Source organism: Equus quagga, chromosome 7, assembly GCF_021613505.1.
Source record: "Equus quagga isolate Etosha38 chromosome 7, UCLA_HA_Equagga_1.0, whole genome shotgun sequence".
In the NCBI taxonomy this organism is placed as follows: Eukaryota; Metazoa; Chordata; class Mammalia; order Perissodactyla; family Equidae; genus Equus; species Equus quagga.
Window position 1 is genome coordinate 16,766,314 of NC_060273.1, and position 21,648 is coordinate 16,787,961.

Here is a 21,648-nt window from a genome sequence, read left to right on the forward strand (position 1 = left end):
GCCACCTTGTAGTGAATATTCATAGAATTGGGTTAGAGGGCTGAGGAGCTCTCCAAGGCAAAGCAGGCAGAAATGAGCAAAGACAAACACAGAATCTGTCTCCACCTAGGTCTAAATTTAAGCTAACAAGCAATAGCCTTTTGGGTATGGAGGACTGGAACTTTGAGTGCTGGTGAGTGGCTCTGGAGTCAGACAGACCATCAGGGCTAAAATCCTAACTGTACACTTACTAGCGTGTGGCTTTAGGCAAGTTGCTTAATCTGAGCCTTTTTCTCCACTTGTTAAAGGGGATTCAACAACCTCAACCAAAAATGCAGATAAAAGTATTTAGCACAGTATCTGACACTTATTAAGGGTTTGATGAATTATAGCAATTAGTATTTTCAATATTAATTTTAGCAGCTAACAGAAACAAAGATTAAGAGCTGAGTCAGGGTCCCAGCCTAAGGAAACCTATCCTCTTTGCTACTCCTCCTTCCTGAGCCACTTTTACCCTTTCCCAAAGGTATTTGCTGGCATTATGGAGACAGCTGCACAGATGAGGCCCAGAGAAGTCAGTCATACAGCAAGCTTATAGTTTGGGGAAAGGCATGCTCCTGCTATTGGGTTTGATCAATATGGCTACAGAAATCAGAGTGTAACTTTTACAAGAAGGGTTTTATAGTTAAAAGGGTTTGAAAATCACTGATTTACTCCAAATTCCTCATTTTACCAAAGAGAAACTGAGACCTGCAGTGGGAAAGTGGCATGGCCACTTGTCAGAGGACATAGGTAATAGAGCTGGGACTGGACGCAGTGTCCTGCTCCAGTATTCCTCAGGCTTAGAAACAACAAAAGAGGCCCTATCTCTTAAGAGGTGGCAAAGAAGGAGAGGGCAGGGAAGGCAGGAGCATACTCCTGTTACGTGGGAAAGGAAGGCCTTGGTTACATCTAAGCCTGGGCCTTGATCTGAACCTGACCATTTTCACTGAAGTGGGGGTTAGGCAGCTGCCTCTTATCCTAAAAAGGCTGCAGGACCTAAGAGCCCTGGCTCTGGAATGAGCTGTGTCCTTGAGGGAACAGTAAGTGTAGTTATAGAAGAGCATGTGCATGTCAAATGGGAATACAATACCTTTCTCTTAGAAATGTGAGAATTAAGAGATGATGCACATTAAGTCCTCATTTGTGTCCCTGGATGTCAACAAAAGGCCTTTCTCTGAGAACAGCTAAAGTCCAAACACCAGAATCATGAAGGGACTACCCTGCAGTCCTTACCTCTCGGTTCCTGGCAACAGGATGAGGCAGAGGGTGCCTGGGCACAGGCTGTGGGAGAGATTTCCTATCTTCCGGCCCCAACGCCAGGCTGCTATCTTCGGGTGGTCCACCTTCAGAGTCTAGGATCAAAGCCATGTGTTGACACTCAGCCAGAATATCCTCTGCTCACCTTTGGAGGGGCTGCAACATTCTTCCTCAGGCTCTAGGGCCAAGGGATCCCAGGAAAGGTTCTGTATAAATCCTCAATCTGAAGCTGGAGCCCATACTCAGGGTTTCCTATCCACCCCAGCATCCCCAAGGCCTCCAAGTCAGTTTAGGAGGATAGCTGCTGTCCTTTCCTCCAGATGGGTCTTCTAGGGCCCAGAGCTAGGGGAACCACATAGTAATGAGAGCTCTAGTCTGATCTCTCCCATTAAGTATCTCTGGCACCTAGGCAAGTCACTCACCAGCTCTTGCCTCTATTTCTCATCGGCTAAGTGTGAGAGATTAGACTAGGACAGGGTTTCCTAAACTTCAGCTATTCACCTTCTACCTTCACTCTTCTGCTTGTGTATCCCTTTAATGTTTTTCTTTAAAATGAGTCCATTTCTTCCGTAGCCTCATCTAACTAATCCTATCCATGAAATCATAGGTCCTTGTGGTTGTGGTTGTTGTATACTTTAATGAATGTTAGAAAAACAAGGTCATAAGTATAAAAGTGAAAACAAAAGTCCATCTATGACCAACAAAAATCATCTTGTGTATGTACCACACTTTGAGAAACCCTAGATTACTAAAGACTTGTCCAGCTCTCCACCCTCCTACATCAGCCCCTCAAAGTCCCTTGGAGAGCCACCTGGAGGACTAAAAACCTGATTTCAGTAGGTAGGGAGGGGGTGAAAGCATGTGAGATCTTGAAGAAAAGATGTGTCCAGGGCTGGAAAAAGCTAGAGAGTGAAATAAGACTAGTGCCAGGGCAGGAAAAAAAAAAGACTGAAGGCTTAAGTGACACTTGAGCAGGACTCTCCTAATTTCCATAAATATCAGAAGGCCAATGCCCAGAGCCACCAAACCAAAGCAGCTACCTCTCCCCTCTGACCACAAAATACACTCATTCACTCACTCACTTACTCACCTGCAAGGCCTGCTGTTCCGAGGCGGGAGGTATGACACGAAGCCCCAGGGGCCTTTTTGATTCAGGAGGTAAGGCCCTGAGCCATGCGTGGAGGTGCCTGGAGGTTAGGGCATGCCTGCCTTTCAGCTTCCAGTCCTTGCCTGTGAGAATGCTGAGGGCTCTGTGGGCACTGCCAAAAGTTTTGAATTCTGAAAGCAAGAATACCCCCTTCTGTTATTAAAGGCCAAAAAAGTTGGAGCCCAGCCAGGATCAAGGGAGAAGGACAGAATCAGGAGCTGTTGACCCAGCACAGCTGAGGAGGGCTTGTTTGGTGAACATTTCCTTTCTCTCACCTCATGTTATCACCATCCCCAATCTCCTTCCCCAAGGCTACATTCAATGGCATAGACTTACTCAGGAAACAGTATTTTTTGTGCTTTCCACTTTTAAGATCTTTAGGCAAGATCACAGCTTCTAGGCCAAAGAAGAGGTTGGACTGCTGCAACAGGTGTTCTTTGAAGGTTTCGCTCACTCCAGACAGGTAGATAGTACCTCGATTCTCAGAATCTTGTTCCAGTTCTTTCACAAGGGTGTCACAATCAAGGGTGAGCTCTGTCACAGGCCTTTGCACCTAACCGAGGAAAGATAGTGTTATTGGTGGGAAGTCAGCAAGTAACTAAATTTTGCAGTTTCCTTATCTGTATGAGGAGGCTAATGATAACTGCCTCCCAGGACTATGGTACAAACTTAATAGATAAATAAATGCATAGATGTAAATATTTTTGTGTAAATATACTCATTCCTCCCTTTCCTTCTTCCCCTAACCATCTTACAATGGACATCAGTTTCCTGTCTTTTGCCTCAATGAAATTCTGTTTACTTGCAGACAAATATCAAAATATCACCATTTGATCCCCCTGAAAGCTACAGGAAAGGGCAACCACAAGAAAAACCACTCAGAATAAATCATTTGGAGTCTAAGTAATCAAAAGAGTACAAGGAAGACCACAATATAGCCAAAGCTGATTTTGACAAAAACAAAAGCTGTCATGTCTTAGGTCACTGCTACAAGAATGCCAGGCTTAGCTGAAGACTTTCCATAACAGAAAGTCTTGTGCCTGGGCCTCTCGAGGGCATTTCTCTTAGGTGTTATGTCTTAGGGCACCATAAATGCAGGATGTGCTAGGCGAAGGCTGAGTGAAGGGTACTGCTTTTTGCTTTCTCTGGTGACCTTACCTTGATGCAGGTACCATCGACCAGAACGCCATGCAAGGACTCTATAGCCAGCTGGGCAGCTTCCAGGACTTCGTATTGTATACAGAGATGTGGCTGCAGAAAAACCAAGACTTCCTTACTTCTGCTTTCCAGGTTTAAAGTGCCAGAGAAGGAGCTGGGAAGGGGGCATAAACTACAGTGGCAAAGCAACCAGAATCGATGTCCTTGCTGTGCTGGGTTGGAGAGTGATTGCAGATCATCAATTTTAAGTGAGATCACCAAGGCTTAGGAACTGGTTTCTCAGAAAATAATCTTTATTTGTCATTTAAAATTGAAGCGCCTCTCCCTGGGTGGTATGGGGAAAGCACTAACAAATTTTTTACTACCTAACTTGCTTTTCACGCTATTTATTATGAATCACTAAAGTCATCACTGCAAGTCACAGGTAGAGATCCTCATTTGTCCTGTGAGCTTAATTTTAGACAGGCAGCTTTGCGTATAAGCTTGGGGAGGTTAAGTTCTTCCATTGGATAGGCTGCATCTTCAACTGACTGCTTTTCTGCTTGATAACGCAGAGTAGCTAAATCCTTTTGATGATCTGAGCCATAATATCATCATAGAGATAAAAGTGCTCCCATAGAAAAGCTGCATGATACTGGATTTGGCAATGATTTCCTGAATATGACACCAAAGGCAGAGGCAACAAAAGAAAATACGACACAATAGACTTTATCAAAATTAAAAAGTGTATCAAAGGACACTATCAACAATATCAAAAGACAGTCCAAAGAATGGAGGAAATATTTGCAAATCACCTATATAATGAAGGGTTCATATCTAAAATATATAGAGAACTCCTAAAACTCAACAATAAACAATCAAATAACTCAATTAAAAGATGGGCAAAGGACTTGAATAGACATTTCTCCAAAGAAGATGTACAAATGGCCAATAAGCATATGAAAAGATGCTCAACATCACTTATCATTAGGGAGATGCAAATCAAAACCACAAGATACCACTTCATATCCATTAGGATGGCTATTATAAAAAAAAAAAGAAAGAAGAAAGAAAAAAACTGTCAGCTGGGATATAGAGAAATTGGAAGCATTGGCATTGCAGGTGGGAATGTAAAGTGGTACAGTTGCTGTGGAAAACAGTATGGCAGTTCCTCAAAAAATTAAACAAAGAATTATCATTCAACCCAACAATTCCACTTGTGGGTATATGCCCCAAAAGAATTGAAAACAGGGACTGAAAGAGATATTTGTACATCCGATTTCACGGCATCATTATTCAGAATAGCCAAAAGGTAGAAACAATCCAAATGTTCATCAAAAGACGAATGGATAAACAAAATCTGGTATATCCACACAATGGAATATTATTCAGCCTTGAAAAGGAATGAAATTCTGATACACGATACAACATGGATGAACCTTGAAGACACTATGCTAAGTGAAATAAGCCAGACACAAAAGGACAAATACTGTATGAGTCCACTTACATGATGTTCATAGAGCAGTAAAATTCACAAGGACAGAAAGTACAATAGTACTTACCAGGCCTGGGGGAGTGGGGACTAGTAGTTACTGTTTAATGGGGATAGAGTTTCAGTTTGGGATGATGAAAAAGCTCTGGAGAGAATGTACTTAATAACACTAAACTGTACACTTAAAAATCATTAAAAAGGCATATTTTATGTATATTTTACCCAAAAAAGGGGCAAAAAAGAAAGACTTCTAGGAAGAAGTTAGTCCCTTGACATACTCTTCCTATCCCTCAGTCCATCTTCCCAAAGATGATCCTTTTATTTCTATTTTTAGGTATAGGAAAGACATTAATAAAAGATTTGGGGAAAACACATTTTAAACATCTAGGATTCTGCACTTAGAAAACTTGGAAGTCTTTAATTTTTGCTTCACTTTAATAGTCTTTAAACATCATAGTTAAGTTAAATAGTTATTAAACATAATAATTTAACGCACCAGTTTAATAGTTGCCTAGGTCAAAATTCTAAACGGACAAAAAATTTACAGTGAAAAGTCTTCCCCTAACCTGTTTCTAGCCACCTAGTTCCTCTCCCTAGAGGCCCCATTATTACCAGTTATTGTATATCATTCCACAGATATCTGTTATATAGTTTCTATTTTTAATTCTTTCCATGGTTTCCTCTCTGTCTCTAAATAATGTGCTTATAATGTTGTTACTGCTTCATGTAACTTTAGTCTTTATCTACTGACTTCCCACTGTGACCATAAAGATGGACGCTTACTCGTTAAGTCCTTTGGAATAGTATGAATTTTTTAAACCATACACAAGCATTATATTTTAAAAATTAAAAATAAACTCTTTATAGGGTTTTTATGTAAATAACAAACGAATAAACAAAACTTACTCCAAGAGACAGGAGAACTAACACTGAAAACAACAAAAAAAAGCCCTGCCTTAAAATTAGCTCCTCCTATATCTTAACCTAGTTATGAGCCTACTTTGTGGTTAAACCCTACAGAGACTTCCCAAGACATGGAAGTTACTGCTCTTTTTCAAAGGGGATTTTATCATTTAAAGCTGTGGTCATAAGCAGGAAGCCCATAGCGCTCATTGAACCAAGAGCCTTTTTTTGTGGTCTAGTGTATATATTTAAGAAAATTGGAGCCAGAATATGAAAACTGCAAGATTTCTCAATTCTCAAAACAAGCAAATCAGAAGATCTGGCAATCCTGGGTACACACTCTTGTCGGTCAACAACAACTCTCATCAGACAGAGCATGTCTCACACTCCAGTTGGTAACAATCAAGCTCATATCACCAATATTTGTTATCTGAATGTCCCCATCTGAATTTCCAGTGCTCATCTAGAAAGTCAAAATCTGAGTTTTCTTGTCTCCTTACCTGATGGGTTTCAAGAACAAGAGTCATTGACTGGACTGAGCCAAAGCTCTTAAACAGTCTCTTCAGAGCTCTGAGGTTGCAATTTTTGCTAAATGGCCCAGCATAGACAGTTGACATCTCTGTCCACTTGATCCTCATCTATATGAAAAACAAGAGAATACAGTGAGGAGGTGGATAAGGAAAGAGAATTAAGTCAAATCTAAAGAATTATGAGTCAAAAAATTGGGATAATTCCACTTCAAGCAATTTCTCAACACAAACACTTGCCAAATGCCCAAGGATTTGTATACAGGGATTTCACTGCAGCATTATTTGGAATAGAAATTCATAAAGCACAAAGGCTGAAAATAATAGGTATCACACAACAGAATACTATGCCGCCATTAAACAAGGAAAATAAGATTATACAGTGACATGGAAAGATGCACAAGATACATTATTAAATGAAAAAATAAAGTTGCAAAGTCTGATTCCCATTTTCACAAAAATGTATTTTCTAAAATGTTAATATACGCACAGAAAAAATCTGGAGAAATATACAGCAAACTTAATAAAGTATGTATTACTTTCCTATTAAGGGAGGAGATTATAATAAGTTATTAAACAAATCATCTAGCAGAACCCATTCACTTACCCTTTTGTCCATCTCCTCAGTGAGGCTGGGTGAAAAGGGTTCAAAAGAGAACTGAACGATGCTGAAGGGAAACAAAGGGATTTCCATTCTGGCCTGCTCAAGAACCTGCAGAGAACAGATAGCCTGGATGAAGCAGGAACCTAGTAGTCTATTGTGGCTCTTGGAGGTAAACTACAATAATATGAACAGTGGTTGTCTTTTTACCCATATTGAAAAGCCATAATATGGCTGACTTCAAGGTCTGGAAGAAAAAAATGGTGACACCACACAGCCTCCTAAAAAGCCAAATAATCAGTAAAGAGAATAAATAAAATCACATACAACCCATACCTGTGGCATCACTAAGAAACAGAGACTAGCAGTACAACCTTCAAAGTACTTCTAAGTAAAGAAATAAATTAAATTCCAACAGAACTCTCACCATCTCACACTGCTGCAAGCCTGTGAGTAAAGAGAGCAAGGAGAAGAGGCTTAAGAGGCTCTAGATAAACATTAAGGGGCATGGAAGACTTTGATGCAGCACCAACAAAATCATCCCCGGAAAAAAAATTACAACTAAATGCCAAAATAATGAACAAAGGTCACCAATTTTGATAGTTCACAGCACTTGACTACAGGGAAGAGGCTTGATCAGAAAAGCAGTGCTTCTGGGGCAAATCAGATATATAGAGAAGAGTTAACACTCCCTTGGAGACACTGCAGTGAAGGGAAAGAAGGAAATAAGAGGAGAAATTAAAGACCCTGAAAAAAGATTAATAAGATAAATGCTAACGCCTCCCGAAAGCATTATAAATGCTTTATTCTTCCCAGCACCACACCATCCTAAAAACAAACAACATTTTTAAAAAACAAAAAGGGGGGCCAGCCTGGTGGCACACTGGTTAAGTTCGCACGTTCTGTTTTGGCGGCCCGGGGTTCGCTGGTTCCAATCCTGGGTGCAGACATGGCGCCGCTTGGCAAGCTATGCTGTGGCAGGCATCCCACATATAAAGTAGATGAAGATGGGCACTGACGTTAGCTCAGGGCCAGTCTTCCTCAGCAAAAAGAGGAAGATTGGCAGTAGATGTTAGCTCAGGGATAATCTTCCTCAAAAAAATAAACAAATAAAAAAAGTAAAAAACAAAAAGGAAGAGAGTGTGACATTAGCAAGATGGAGTACAAGAACGCTTTAGGCCCTCACTCTCCCACAGATACCGAATTAACAATATACAGATTAGAATACCTTTGTGAGAACCCTAGAGACCAGTTGAGAAGCTACAGCAGCCAGACCAACATATAACCAAGAAGAGATTCCATCAAAAGGGGTAAGAAAATTTGTGGTGTTTTGGTTGCTCATTCAGGCCCCTCACCCATCCAAACTACTGCAGTACAACCCAGAGGAAACCTCCCACACTAGGGATCCTCTCTTGGGACAGAAACATAAGAACGGACCTGTATCCAACATTTTCGCCTGTCTGGAGGCTGCTCGAGGGACTAGTTTCTGTATCACCTGACTCAGGGCACTGATGGTACCAGCAGCATTGTTTAGAAACTCCTAAATAGGAGTGAGATCAGCAAGATGGTGAACTTTCCAGGAAACTTCGGACCCTCATTCTCCCACAGAGATACTGAGTTAACAATAACATACAGACCAGAATACTTTTGCAAGAACTCTGGAGACCAACTGAGAAGCTACAGCACACAGGCCAACAAAAAAACCAAGACAGAATTCCAGCAAAAGGGTAAGGAAAATATGCAGTGTGTTGTGTGCCCATCTGTGTCCCTCCCCTATCTGACCTAGCAGGGATTAACAGGGAAGAACCTTTTCACACTGGGAATCCTCCTTCTGGATGGAAACAACAGAGCTGACCAGGTAATCCAGTGTTATGGCTAGTCTCGGGGCTGCCTGAGGGACTAGTTTCTGTCTTGCCTGACTCAGAGCACTGACAGGACTGGTGGCCTTGTTTGGAAGCCACTGAAAGCAGATGTTATCACTACAGCACATTAGAGTTGCAGTTCCACAGCCAGATGCCAGGGACAGCAACAGATTGTGAGCTTTGAGAAGAAACAAGAACAAGCGTCTTAGAGAATCTGAGACAACTAAAAGCAGACACACAAGCTCAGGGAGGACACATCCTCAGAACACGTTTGAGAGGTCATGGAACCTCTAGCTGGGCTGATCAGTGAAAGTCTTCCCTTCTATGATGCTGGGCCATAATGATGGGAGAGGTAGTTGGGGTTTTTTCAGATGGTTAGGTCTCAGGAAAAAAAATTACAAGACATACAAAGGAATAGGGAAAAATGGCCGAATCAAAGGAACAAAATAAAACTCCAGAAATGAAACCTAAAGAAATAAGAATGAGCTAAAAGAGAACAAAGACAACTAACAAAATCAGAAAAATGATGCATGAACAAAATGAGAATATCAACAAAGACATAGCAACTATAAAAACAATCAAACAAAAATTCTAGAATTGAAAAATACAATAAATGATTTGACAAATTCACTAAAGAGCTTCAACATCAGACTTGCTCAGGCAGAAGAAAGAATCAGCAAACTTGAAGATAGATCACTTGAAATTGAGTCAGAGTAAAAAGGAAAAAAATGAAGAAAAGTGAATAGAGCCTAAGAGGCTTATGGGACAGTATCAAGAGGCCCAATATTCACATATAGGAGCCCTGGAAGAAGAAAGGAGAAAGAGGCAGAGAGCTTACTTGAAGGAATAATGGCTGAAAACTTCCCATATCTGAGGAAAGAAATGGACATACAAATTCAAGAAGCTCAAAGAACTGCAACCAGGATAAATCCAGAGACCTACACAAAAACACGTTACAATCAAAGCGCCAAAAGTCAAAATCAGAGAGAGAATCACAATATACACAAAATGAGAAGGATATCAAAGCATATCACTACAAAAAAATCAATGAAACACAAAGGAAGACAGGAGAGGAAAGGAGGGACAAAAAGCCAAGACATACAGAAAACAACAAAATGGAAATAGTAAGTCCTTCCAATTTAGCAATGACTTTAAGTAGAGGCATAGAGCAAACTGAATTCAACACCACACTGAATGGATTATAGACCATGACCAAGTGGGATTTATTCCTAGAATGCAGGGATAATTCAACATATGAAAATCATCCCATGTAATATACCATATTACAGAAAGGACAAAAACCACATCATCATCTCAATTGATGCAGAAAAAACATTTGACAAGCTTCAACACTCTTTCATGATAAAAACACTCAACAAACTAGAAACAAACACACACTCAACTAATAAAGGCCTTATATGAAAAGCCCACAGCTAACATCCACGCTCAAAGGCGAAAGACCAAAAAGCGTTTTCTCTAAGATCCGGAACAAGGATGTCTGCTCTTGCCACCTCTATTCAACATAGTATTGGGGCCAGCTCCGTGGCCGAGTGGTTAGGTTTGCGCGCTCCGCTGCGGTGGCCCAAGGTTCGGATCCTGGGCGCGGACATGGCACTGCTCGTCAGGCCATGTTGAGGCGGCGTCCCACATCCCACAACTAGAAGGACCTGCAACTAAGATATACAACTGTGTATGGTGGCGGGGGGCGGCTTGGGGAGATAAAAGCAGAAAAAAAAAAATAGTATTGAGAGATCTAGCGAAAGTAATTAGGCAAGACAAAGAAATAAAAGGCATCCAAACTGGAGGGAAAGAAGTAAAATTCTCTCTATTCACATATGATATGTAGAAAACCCTAGAGAGTCTACAAAAACACTTAGAATGAATAAATGAATTCAGCAAAGTTGAAGGATACAAAATCAACACACGAAAATTAGTTGTGTTTCTATATACTAACAATGAACAACTGGAAAAGGAAATTAAAGAAGAAAATCTCATTTACAATAGCATCCAAAAAGGAGAAAATACGTAGGAAAAAACCTAAAGACGTAAAACATTTGTACAGTAAAAACTATGAAACACTGCTGAAAGAAATTAAAGAAGACACAAGTAAATGGAAATATTCCAATATTCATGGACTGGAACACAATACTGTTTAGATGTCAATAGTACCCAAAGTGATCTACAGATTCAATGCAATCTCTATTAATATCCTGTCATTCTTTGTAGAAATAGAAAAAAATCATCCTAAAATTTATATGGAATCTCAAAGGACTCCAAATAGCCAAAATAATCTTGAAAAAGAAGACCAAACTCCGAGGATACAAACTTCCTGATTTCAAAACATATTACAAAGCTACAGTAATCAAAACAATGTTGTTGCTAACACAAAAACAGACATATAGACCAATGGAACAGAATAGAGTTCAGAAATAAAACCTTGCATATATGGTCAAATGATGTTTGACAAGATTGCAAAGAGCATTCAATGTGAAAAGGATAGTCTTTTCAACAAAACAGTACTGGGAAAACTGGATATCCAAATGAAAAAGGGGGATTGGAAGCTTATCTTATAAAATATACAAAAGTTAACTTAAAATGGATTAAAGACCTAAATGTAAGATCCAAAACCATGGAACTCCTAGACAAAAACATTGGATTTGGCAAAGATTTCTTGGGTATGACATCCAAAGCACAGGCAACAAAGGCAAAAATAGACAAATGGGACTTTAACTTTTGTTCATCAAAAGACACAATCAGCAGAATGAAAAGGCAAACCTACAGAATGAGAGATAATGTTTACAAATCATATATCTGATAAGGAGTTAAGATCCACAATATATAAGGAACTCCTAAAATTTTAACAACAACAAAAAATTTAAAAATGAGATAGGAGAAGGAATGACACTTCTCTGAGCATACTTTTTTGTAGTTTAGCCTTTGGAACCAAGTTAATGTCCTATAGATTCAAAAAATAAATTAACAAGGATGGAAGAGAGGAAAAAAATTAAAACTGAAAGCAAACAAACAAATGGACCCAACTGTCTTTTAAATGCATAACACAGCTAATTTGAAGAAGAGAGAAAAAGAAAATCCAACTTAACTTAGAAATAAAATATGCATATACCCAATACTCTCATTTGTAGATGCGGTGGGGGCTAGGGAGGAGAGTAGAACTGAAGACCAAATTATAAACTCATTCTATAGTGATTTGGGTGCATCTTTTTTTTCTTCTTCTTCTTCTTCTTCTTCTCCTCCTCCCCAAAGTCCCCCCAGTACATAATTCTGTATTCTAGTTGTAGGTCCTTCTGGCTGTGCTATGTGGGACACCACCTCAGTATGGCCTGATGAGCAGTGCCATGTCTGCGCCCAGGATCTGAACCAGTGAAACCCTGGGCTGCTGAAGCAGAGCATGTGAACTTAACCACTTGGCCACAGGGCCAGCCCCTGCATCAATTCTAAAACTATTTTGCACGCAGTTTAGGTTTCAGCAAATGAGTAAATGCTGATGTTGTTGGGAGCCAATGTTACCACAGTGGATAAAAGGAGATACAAATATGCAATGAGGAAAAAGCAATGAAGAACCCTGTATAGACACGATTTCTAAAATATGTATGAGTGTACATATAAATTTATATATATGTGTATGTGTGTATGCATGTATATTTACCTGTATATATTTCCTAACTGTCTGCTTTAAGGGTCTAGAAGCAAAGACACCCCATAGTAATATGTACATCCAGCACTCAGCTCTTGGTTTCTAATACCAGGATAAACCTAAATCTCTTGTGCCAGAAAGAAAGAAAATGGTCAAAAGAATTATGAATGTATGTCACAAGGACAGGGCAGCTAGCTTAAAAGGGGCTATCACTAAGCAAATCTGGGAAATTTGAAAATCAAAACAATTTAGGACAATCATAAATTATTAACCATTGAAATAAAAAGGAATCCATAAGTCCACACTGAATGAATGAATGAATGAAAAATAAATAAGATAATGGAAGGACTCCTGAACTCTGAGTTAACAACTAGTAAATATGGAGGAAGTGCTAGAATTGGAAAACCATCACTGTGCAACCATCACAGTAAAGACTGATTCAGGTAAGAATCATCGGTTTTTGCTAAATATAAGGGGGGTGGGGTAGATTTGATAAAAAGCAGGATATTTGCTGTTCTTAAATTATCTCCTCACATATTACTTATTAGAAGTAAGGGGGGGAAAGTACCTCTGCAGCAGAGAAAGCAGACATCTTGTTAAGGTCATCAAAATAAACAGCACAAAAGAGGAACAGATGGACAACATGTGCCTCTGGCTATGACACCCTGAGAAGGACACATCACTTACGTGTAATCTGGCTAAGAATGTACATGATTCTAATCACGAGGAAACACCACACAAACCCAAAATGAGAAACATTCAGGGCATCAGGGGGGAGGGGGGCATGTATTACTCAAAAAATATTAATGTCATTAAAAACAAAGGTTAGATTACAGAAAACTAAAAAGACATGACAACTAAATGCAACATGTGACCCTAGTATGCATATTGTTCTGAATGGAAATGTTAAAGGACATTATTGGGTCAAGTAAGAAAACTGGAATACAACAAAAATTAAAAGTACTGCTTTTCAATATCAAATTTACTGAAGTTTACTGTGGTTATGTAAGAGAACATTTTTATTCTTAGGAAATACACACTGAAGTATCTAGGAGTAAAGGGCCATGATATACGCAGCTTACTCTCAAATGGTTTAGAAAATAAAATGTCATATAGAGGAAGACAGGGCAAGAAACAGCGAGAGAGTATGACCGTGGCAGCACACACAAACACAACACACACACACACAAATAATAAAGAAAATGGGGCAGAATGTTAACAGAAGAGGAATCTAGATAGAAGGTATATAGCTGACCCACCGTTCATGCAAGTTTTCTCTAAGTTTGAAATTATTTCCAAATAAAATGTTTAAAAAAAATGCAGACCTTTTGAACAAGATGATAAGTTCATGCTTTGATACATCCCTTCTGCTGTACACAAACAGCAAAGATAGATAAAATATAAAAAGAGAAAACCAAGAAGATATAATCAAGCTAAAAACGAAGATAAGTGTCTCCATGAACTAGAAACAGAACAGAAATTTAAAGTGGTGTGCAAGGCCAAAGTGACAGGCCTGCTGGCCTCTGGAAGCAGACACTGGCAGCTGACAGTTCTACTCCCATGGGGTAACTGAGACTAAAAGTGGTCCATACAAGATGTGAGACAGAAGCCAGACTTGCTAATGGTAGCCAGGGATGCTGATGAAAAAAACCTTGACATTTCTAAGGGTTGCAAAGGACTACACTCCCCTCTGCTCTGAATGCAACCTTCAAAGACACAGCAGATCACTTACCTCTTTATTTGAAAGGCACTTAACAGTTTGACAGTTTCTGGAAGAAGAAAGTTCACTAGCATCTGCCTCCCGGGTCAAGAAAAGGAGCTTCTGACCCACTGAGTCCAAGCATTCTAAAACACTGTGAAGAAGTAGAAGAGATCAAGGTAAGAAAAACAGTTTTCCCTAACCCAAGATTTATTTCCACTATACTTGCACTGTCTAATATGATAGCCATTAGCAACATGTGGCTATTTAAATTAAAATTAAATTAAAACTCAGTTCCTTAATTGCACTAGTCACATGTACTATACTGTGTTTTGTGGACCTTACTGGATAGCACAGATATGGAACAGTTCCACCATTGTAGAAATCATATTGGACAGGGTTGCTCTATATCTAGACGGAGGAAGGATAAACAAGAAACACACTCAAAGCTCTCTATCAAAGGTTAGGCCAGATCTAAGGATGTGATATATTTATTATGACATGGAGACAGACCTCTTCTAAGCCTGTTTTTTGTTTTGTTTTTTCCCTGACCTGAGCAATACCTGAAGGCTATAGATAACTCTTCTAATCAAAATACCCACCAGTCTATCATTTACCCTACTGCTATTTAGTTCAATGAATTTCAATGTCTTACTTTTTTGTAAAGGAAGTCATTTAAGACCAGTCACTAGATTCAGAAAATTAGAAAGATAATTAGATACTATTTAGGGCAGAAGGTGACATTTTTCCCTCCATAGTTTTTGTGATGGAAGAATGTTACTCATGCAATTGGTAAACTTTTCTCAATAGACTCAAAAGAGGGAAAAAAAATTCCCAGGTTTTATTTAAATAAGAAACTAGGTTCTCCATTTGTCTTTGCTTTTGTTTAGAAGTGAAAAATATTACCTTGTATTTGGCTGCTGAACTACTTCTGCTGTATTTCTCTGCTCTTGGACTGATGCTTGCAGTTCTTGGTGACTGGCTAATGCCTCCAGATTTAGTTCTGCAATCTTGAAGAAAATAAATTGGTAAAAATCATCTTAATTTCTTGCAAAGCATTTGATGCTAAGAAATAAAATACAAAAAACAAATCCAATAAAAACCCACTCAAGTGGTGCTCTCTGCTTCTGTAGACAGTGACTTTGACCACTGCCACAATCCCAGGCTGGCTTCAGGAGTTACGAGATGGGTTCTGGTTGCTCAGCCAAGAAAGGCAATGTTACCAGCTGCTGATGTTGTTACATGAATATGGGAAAGGGCCACGCAGGGCTAAGTGAAAAGAGATGGCAATTTTGCCTCATTACTCATTCTATAGTCAGTTACTTAAAACTTATTTCTCTGCAAATATACAATTTTTGGAAATGATAGAATGGCTTTTATGGCAACATCAAAAAGACTTTTCATTGGTTTAATACAAAACCATGAAAAGTCTATTCTAGTTTATTCTTCTTTCATAAAATGGGAGATCACTTGGGAATTAAGACGTAGAGAGTCAGATACAAACTTTTTATTTAGAATGGTTTCAAATTTACAGAAAAATTACAAAGATAATGCAGAGTTCCCATATACCCTACTCCCATTTTCAACTATTATTAATATCTTAGATTAGTAATTAACAAACCATTATTGATATATTATTAACTAAAGTCTAAGTTTAATTCAGATTTCCTTAGTTTTTAACCAAGGGGGATGAAATTTTCACTGAAATCAAGTGGCAGAAGAGAATGCAGGGTTATCAAAGTGTGATTCAAGAACTCCTGGGGGTTCCAGAGACCCTTTCATGAGGTATTCCCATCTCCAACTACATAACACAACAGACTGAATGTCAAAGCAGATATGATAAACTCATTTGTCTTTCTAGCTAGATATTAAAGAGAATTGCAAAATATGTAAAATGATACTCTTCCCACTAAATTTTTTTGAAAATGCTTTTTTTGCCATAAAAATATATTTTTTGTGTTAACATGTAATGCTTTTTGGGGGATATTTTTAACAAATTAATAAACACTAAGATTTTCTCATATTTCATTTCTAATATGCTAAATGTTGACAGACATGACCAACATAAACAAAAGCTCTCTGAGAATAAATGGATCCTGAGACCAGTTAAGTTTTTAGAACCTCTGATGTAACGGTTTAGAGCAGAGGCTGGCATATTCTAGGCTTCAGGTCAAGTCCAGCCCAGTAAGTTTTTTGTAAAATTTTATTGAAACAAAGCTCTGCCCATTCATTCATCAGCATACTGCTATGGCTGCTTTTGCACCATCAATAGCAAGTTGAGTAGCTGTGATAGAGACAATATGGCCTGTAAAGCCTAAAACATTTACTATTTGGCCTTTACAGAAAAAGTTTGCTAACCCCTATAATAGAGCAAAGATAGGCTTTGGAATTTGACAAACATGGGTTTGAATCCTGGTTCCACCTCTGAGGGCTGTGGGACCCTAGATAAGTTATTTAGCCTTTCAAAACCTCATGACACTTACATATAAAATTGAGACGATAATAATAGTTAACTCATAGGGTTGCTGTGAGGATAAGATAATGTATATAAAGCATTTTAAACAGTACACTTAAGTAAGATCTCAGTGAATGGTGGCTATCATTATTTACATGCCCAATAAGATATTTTAGAACGTCTTTCTACCACCATGACACAAAACACTATTCTGGCTGTTTACTATTCTACATGGGCAACAATTTATTTCTAATGGAGTCAGAACATATCATGCAATGGGACAATCTAATAGGTTAGACTACATTATAACAAGGTCTGTCAGAAACTATGTCCTCTTCAACATCTCCCTTATTGTGCTGTTCTAATCTACACCCACTGAACTGCTGTTGCAACAATGGTATGCTGTGTCTACCCCAAGAGAGCAAAAATCCATGTAGATTTTTTATAATTATTACCAGTATTAGCATCAGCTACAATAATCAAAACCATGTTATGGTGCTTAATATATTCAAGGCACTGTGCTAAGAGTGTTATACATGGCATCGTTTACCCTCACCAATATCCCAGAGAAGTGTGTTCCCATTTTACAGATCTAGAAACTCAAGTTATTCAGAGAAATTACCCTAGATCTTATCACTAGACATAGCAGAGTATTTAAAAACATGGAGGTCCAACCTCAGAGACTACATACTTAACCACTACATTATGTGAGTGATACAAGACTTAATTCCAATACACGCTCAGTTTGAACTATACTCCCATTTTTGTTAAAAAAGGTAATAACAGGAGATGGTGGTCCGTGATTATCTGTTTTAGTCCCATAATTTTAAGAAAGGCAAAACACACAGGTTAAAGATACTAACCTTCTTCGGGCCATACTTAAGGAAATATCGAGCCAATTCAAGGGTTGTTCTAGCATCTTCTGTGGCATCATGACCAAGCCTATCTGGACACTGTATATCCTTCCTGGAAAGTCAAAATAAAATTGACATACCTGGGAGTATTTTAATGATAGGTTCTTTCAGCCACCTCAAATATCCTGGTTACATGTAAAATTTCAGCATTTCGATAATCATATTTGCATCACAATACTCAAGATTCCTTTATTCCTAAATGCCAGGACCTGAGAGAGGTACTGAGGACATAAAACAATCAAGAATAGCTTCATCTACAGCATGCATATCATCTGGACAAAGGGTTACCCAATAAAGTCTCTGGCCCACTCCCCAGCCAACTCCATGTCTCATTTTCTTAGATGCAACCATTGTTTACTAAGTTACTCTCCAGAAATTTCCTATTCATATACAACTGTCTATATGTACTTAAATCCTTTCTTGGTTGTTTTTAAAAAACTCCTACATTTATGTCTTAGATATGTCTAAATCAAATTAACATCATATTGATAATCTAGGCATATACAGATCTTGTTCTGCATCTCCATTTTATTCTCCGTAGTATCTTAGAGAGGTTTCCTTATGAGCATATACAGATTTGTCACATTCTTTTGAACAACAATAACAAAGTATTCAATAATACAGATAACCATAATTTATTAACCAGTCCCGTAGAATATCTGTAGTTTTTTGGGATACTTTAAACCATACTATAATAAACATCTTTACACATATGTGTTTGTACATAATAGGATACATTCAATGTAAGAATGCTATGTTTTGAAATTTGGGTTAAGTTTTCTGCTCCTCCCTGACCAGTTCTATCCATCAACCCTCAGCTGTGAATGTAAACCTCTTTTTATATTACCACAATTTCTTCATTTCTCAGTTATCCTTCTCTGGAGTTAGGATGCCAGGATTCATAAGCAATTAAAGGAATAATGTTTACAAACTAAGATGGAGAACAGAGACCCTCAATTTTGCAATATGCACTAAATAAGATACTATATGCTAACTTATGTGCAATTTCTCAGGACAATATTATAATATGCAAACAAACCTACCCCAAAATAGCTTTGGCTAAGAACTTTAGCTTAAATCTTCTGCCCTGCTCTCTGACATAAAGCAATGATGTATCAATAACATATGGATGTATCATCTGAGGAGGAAAGAGAATAGAATGAGTAGCATCCTATGCTAAAGGAAAAACAAAAACAAGAGGGCTGAAGGATAGAAAAGCTCACGGCTTTAGATTTGAGAGAAATGGAACAGGCATATATACTAGAAAAACCAAGTCTTCAATTAGATACTCACTTTCAGTGCTCTGAGATCGAAGTCTAAGGAGTGGCCCACTAACACAGCATCAGGAGGAAGCAGTGCTTTTAACTGTCTCTGTACATCTTTGAGTCTGGTTGTCACTGGGTTAAGAATTTTCTTCGTGATTCCTGAGAAACTTTCAGTAAAAAAAAGAGAGATGGACAAGCCACTATACTAATAAGTTTTCCTCCCTGGAAAATCATTTCAAAAAGAATATTTTAAAAAATTAATGTATGCTCAGTGTAGAGACACTGAAAATACAAATAAGCAAAGAGGAAATTAAAACTTACCCATAATCTCACCAACCAGGGATTATTGCTTTTTACATTTTAGTAAATATGCTTTCATATTTTTGAGATATACTCATGTATATTTCATTATTATAAAAAATGTAATCATAATGCATATGCTACTTTATAACATGACCTTATCATTTGTCATATATCATGAACAAGTTTTCACACCAGTAATCTATTTCAGCACATCTTTTTTTTTTTTACTTTTTATTAAGATTATGATAGTTTACAACCTTGTGAAATTTCAGTTGTACACTATTGTTTGTCAGTCATGTTGTAGGTGCACCCTTCACCCCTTGTGCCCACCCCCATCCCCCTTTTCCCCTGGTAACCACTAGTCTGTTCTCTTTGTCTACATGTTTAACTTCCACATATAAGTGGAGTCATACAGAGATTGTCTTTATCTGTCAGCACATCCTTTTAAATGGTTACAAAATATTCCATTATATGTATATAACATATTTTAACCAATTCCCTACTTTCAGATATTTGTAGTCCCATATTTTTGCAATACTGTGACAAACACACTTATACATTCACCTTTGCCACACCTGACTGTTCCTTAGGAATACTGTCAAATCATCATGTCTGTTAATAGGACAGTATCACTATCATGGCAGCTCTGTGCCTAAGTAAGCATGAATCTATTGGTGCAATTTCAACAGGCAGAAATACTAATGTTTCACTGGCTTTTCTTTGCCTAATCACTGTAGTGTATACATTCTGAAATTACATGCTAATCTTTGGAAAGACAGACTAAAATTTTTGAGCTTCAAATTTCTGTTATGGAGAAACTTAGTTTTGTTTTGTTTTTTGAGGTCAAGGCAGATTAAGCTCTAACATCATTTGCCTGCCAAATGATGATATGCAGATTTATGTGGTCTTATCAGAGAGCAAAGCTCTAGTTGTTTGGCAGTTGCTAGATAATGATTACAATTAGGAGATTCTATCACAAGGAAGTTAATAGTCTGCTGACCTAAAGGCACAGGAAGATTGGACAGCAAGAAGAATAAGAGCAATTTTAGTATTAAAATTTACAGTTGTGGTGCCCCATACTTTTCTTTGATAATATATAAGTAGATAACACCTAACTAAACAGAATCTACAGGTTATTCCTGTTAAGTCTCGTTCCATGAGAATGAGGAAAAGCTGAAGGCAAGGTGAAAAATACCTGGTGAGGTAGTCCAGAATCCTGTTGTCAGGTTTAACAAGTTCATCCATAACACACCAGCCTCCTTCAGCAACCAGTGAGATGCGTGTTAGTTCTCTCCCCTTTGATGTGAGGCACTGAAAGACCAGGACATAGTCAGGCTGCTGAACTGCAGCAGCTCTTGCTTCCTCTCATTATTCAGACTATGTCAACTGCCATCTACCCTAATCTACTGGGATCTCTGTGACCATGGCACAGTCTTTTACTGACTAGAGGATCCAATATGAATGAAATTAAAGCTAGGCAGGCTGCGGAACATTACGCTTAAGGTAACCAACACAGTACAATTTCTCTGGGAAGGATGTACTGAAGGAAGATAAGTGGAAATAATAACATCAATCCTGTACCTTTTACTGAGTGTGTACTACTTTCCAGTATTATGCTAAGTGCTACTAATAAGTAATTTTTATTAGCACAGTCTATTATCATCTAATGCAGTACTAAGCATTTTATATATACAACCTCGTAATAACTCAATGAGGTTATTATTGTCCCCACAACAAAGAGGGAGAAGCTGAGACTGAGAGAGGTTAGGGAATTTGTTTAAGGTGACATGGCCACTAGCAGGCAAGGCCAAGATACACACCCTGATATGACAGACTTCAAAACATTAGCTCTTAGCCACTCTGTTAAGAATTGAGAAACTGTTGCCTGAGTACTAAGTGAGAGAGGATGCACTGTCTTTGAAAGGAGATTTACTAATTAGACAAAGTAAAACACACAGGGAGCTTAAGCAGGAAAATCCTACTTCTGATCTTAAATGTGTAAACCTAAAACAAACCAATGGTAATTGAGGCAAAGTTTTCAAGGGAACAACAAAACACTGTTCAGAAGACAGAAGGACTGGGGCTGGCTCCATAGCATAGTGGTTAAGTTCGGCACACTCTGCTTCAGTAGCTGGGGTTCACAGGTTCGGATCCCGGGCACAGACCTACACTACTCATCAGCCATGCTGTGGTGGCAACCCACATATAAAAAAAGTGGAGGAAGACTGGCACAGGTGTTAGCTCAGGGCTAATCTTCCTCAAGCAAAAAAAGGAAGATTGGCAACAGATGTTAGCTCAGGGCTAATCTTCTCCAGCAAAAAAAAAAAAAAAAAAAAAAAGACAAAACAGAAATACTTCTAGAATCGTACAAAAAGTTGATTAAACATAGCAACTAATTAGAAAACTTACG

The 21,648-nt window shown here is 38.4% G+C and overlaps 1 protein-coding gene across 1 annotated transcript in view; it reads right to left on the reverse strand.

Annotated features, from left to right (window-relative positions):
* REXO5 (RNA exonuclease 5) overlaps positions 1-21,648 on the reverse strand; it is a 29,722-nt gene that overhangs the window by 1,025 nt on the left and 7,049 nt on the right. Inside the window, exons 5-16 of the mRNA XM_046665846.1 lie at positions 20,434-20,549; positions 18,964-19,102; positions 18,714-18,808; positions 17,620-17,722; positions 15,208-15,311; positions 14,335-14,455; positions 7,092-7,196; positions 6,458-6,595; positions 3,584-3,676; positions 2,762-2,978; positions 2,369-2,556; positions 1,255-1,373 (exon numbers count right to left, since the gene is read on the reverse strand). Coding sequence (XP_046521802.1) covers positions 1,255-1,373; positions 2,369-2,556; positions 2,762-2,978; positions 3,584-3,676; positions 6,458-6,595; positions 7,092-7,196; positions 14,335-14,455; positions 15,208-15,311; positions 17,620-17,722; positions 18,714-18,808; positions 18,964-19,102; positions 20,434-20,549 — 1,538 coding nt within the window. The remainder of the gene's footprint in view (positions 1-1,254; positions 1,374-2,368; positions 2,557-2,761; positions 2,979-3,583; positions 3,677-6,457; positions 6,596-7,091; positions 7,197-14,334; positions 14,456-15,207; positions 15,312-17,619; positions 17,723-18,713; positions 18,809-18,963; positions 19,103-20,433; positions 20,550-21,648) is intronic.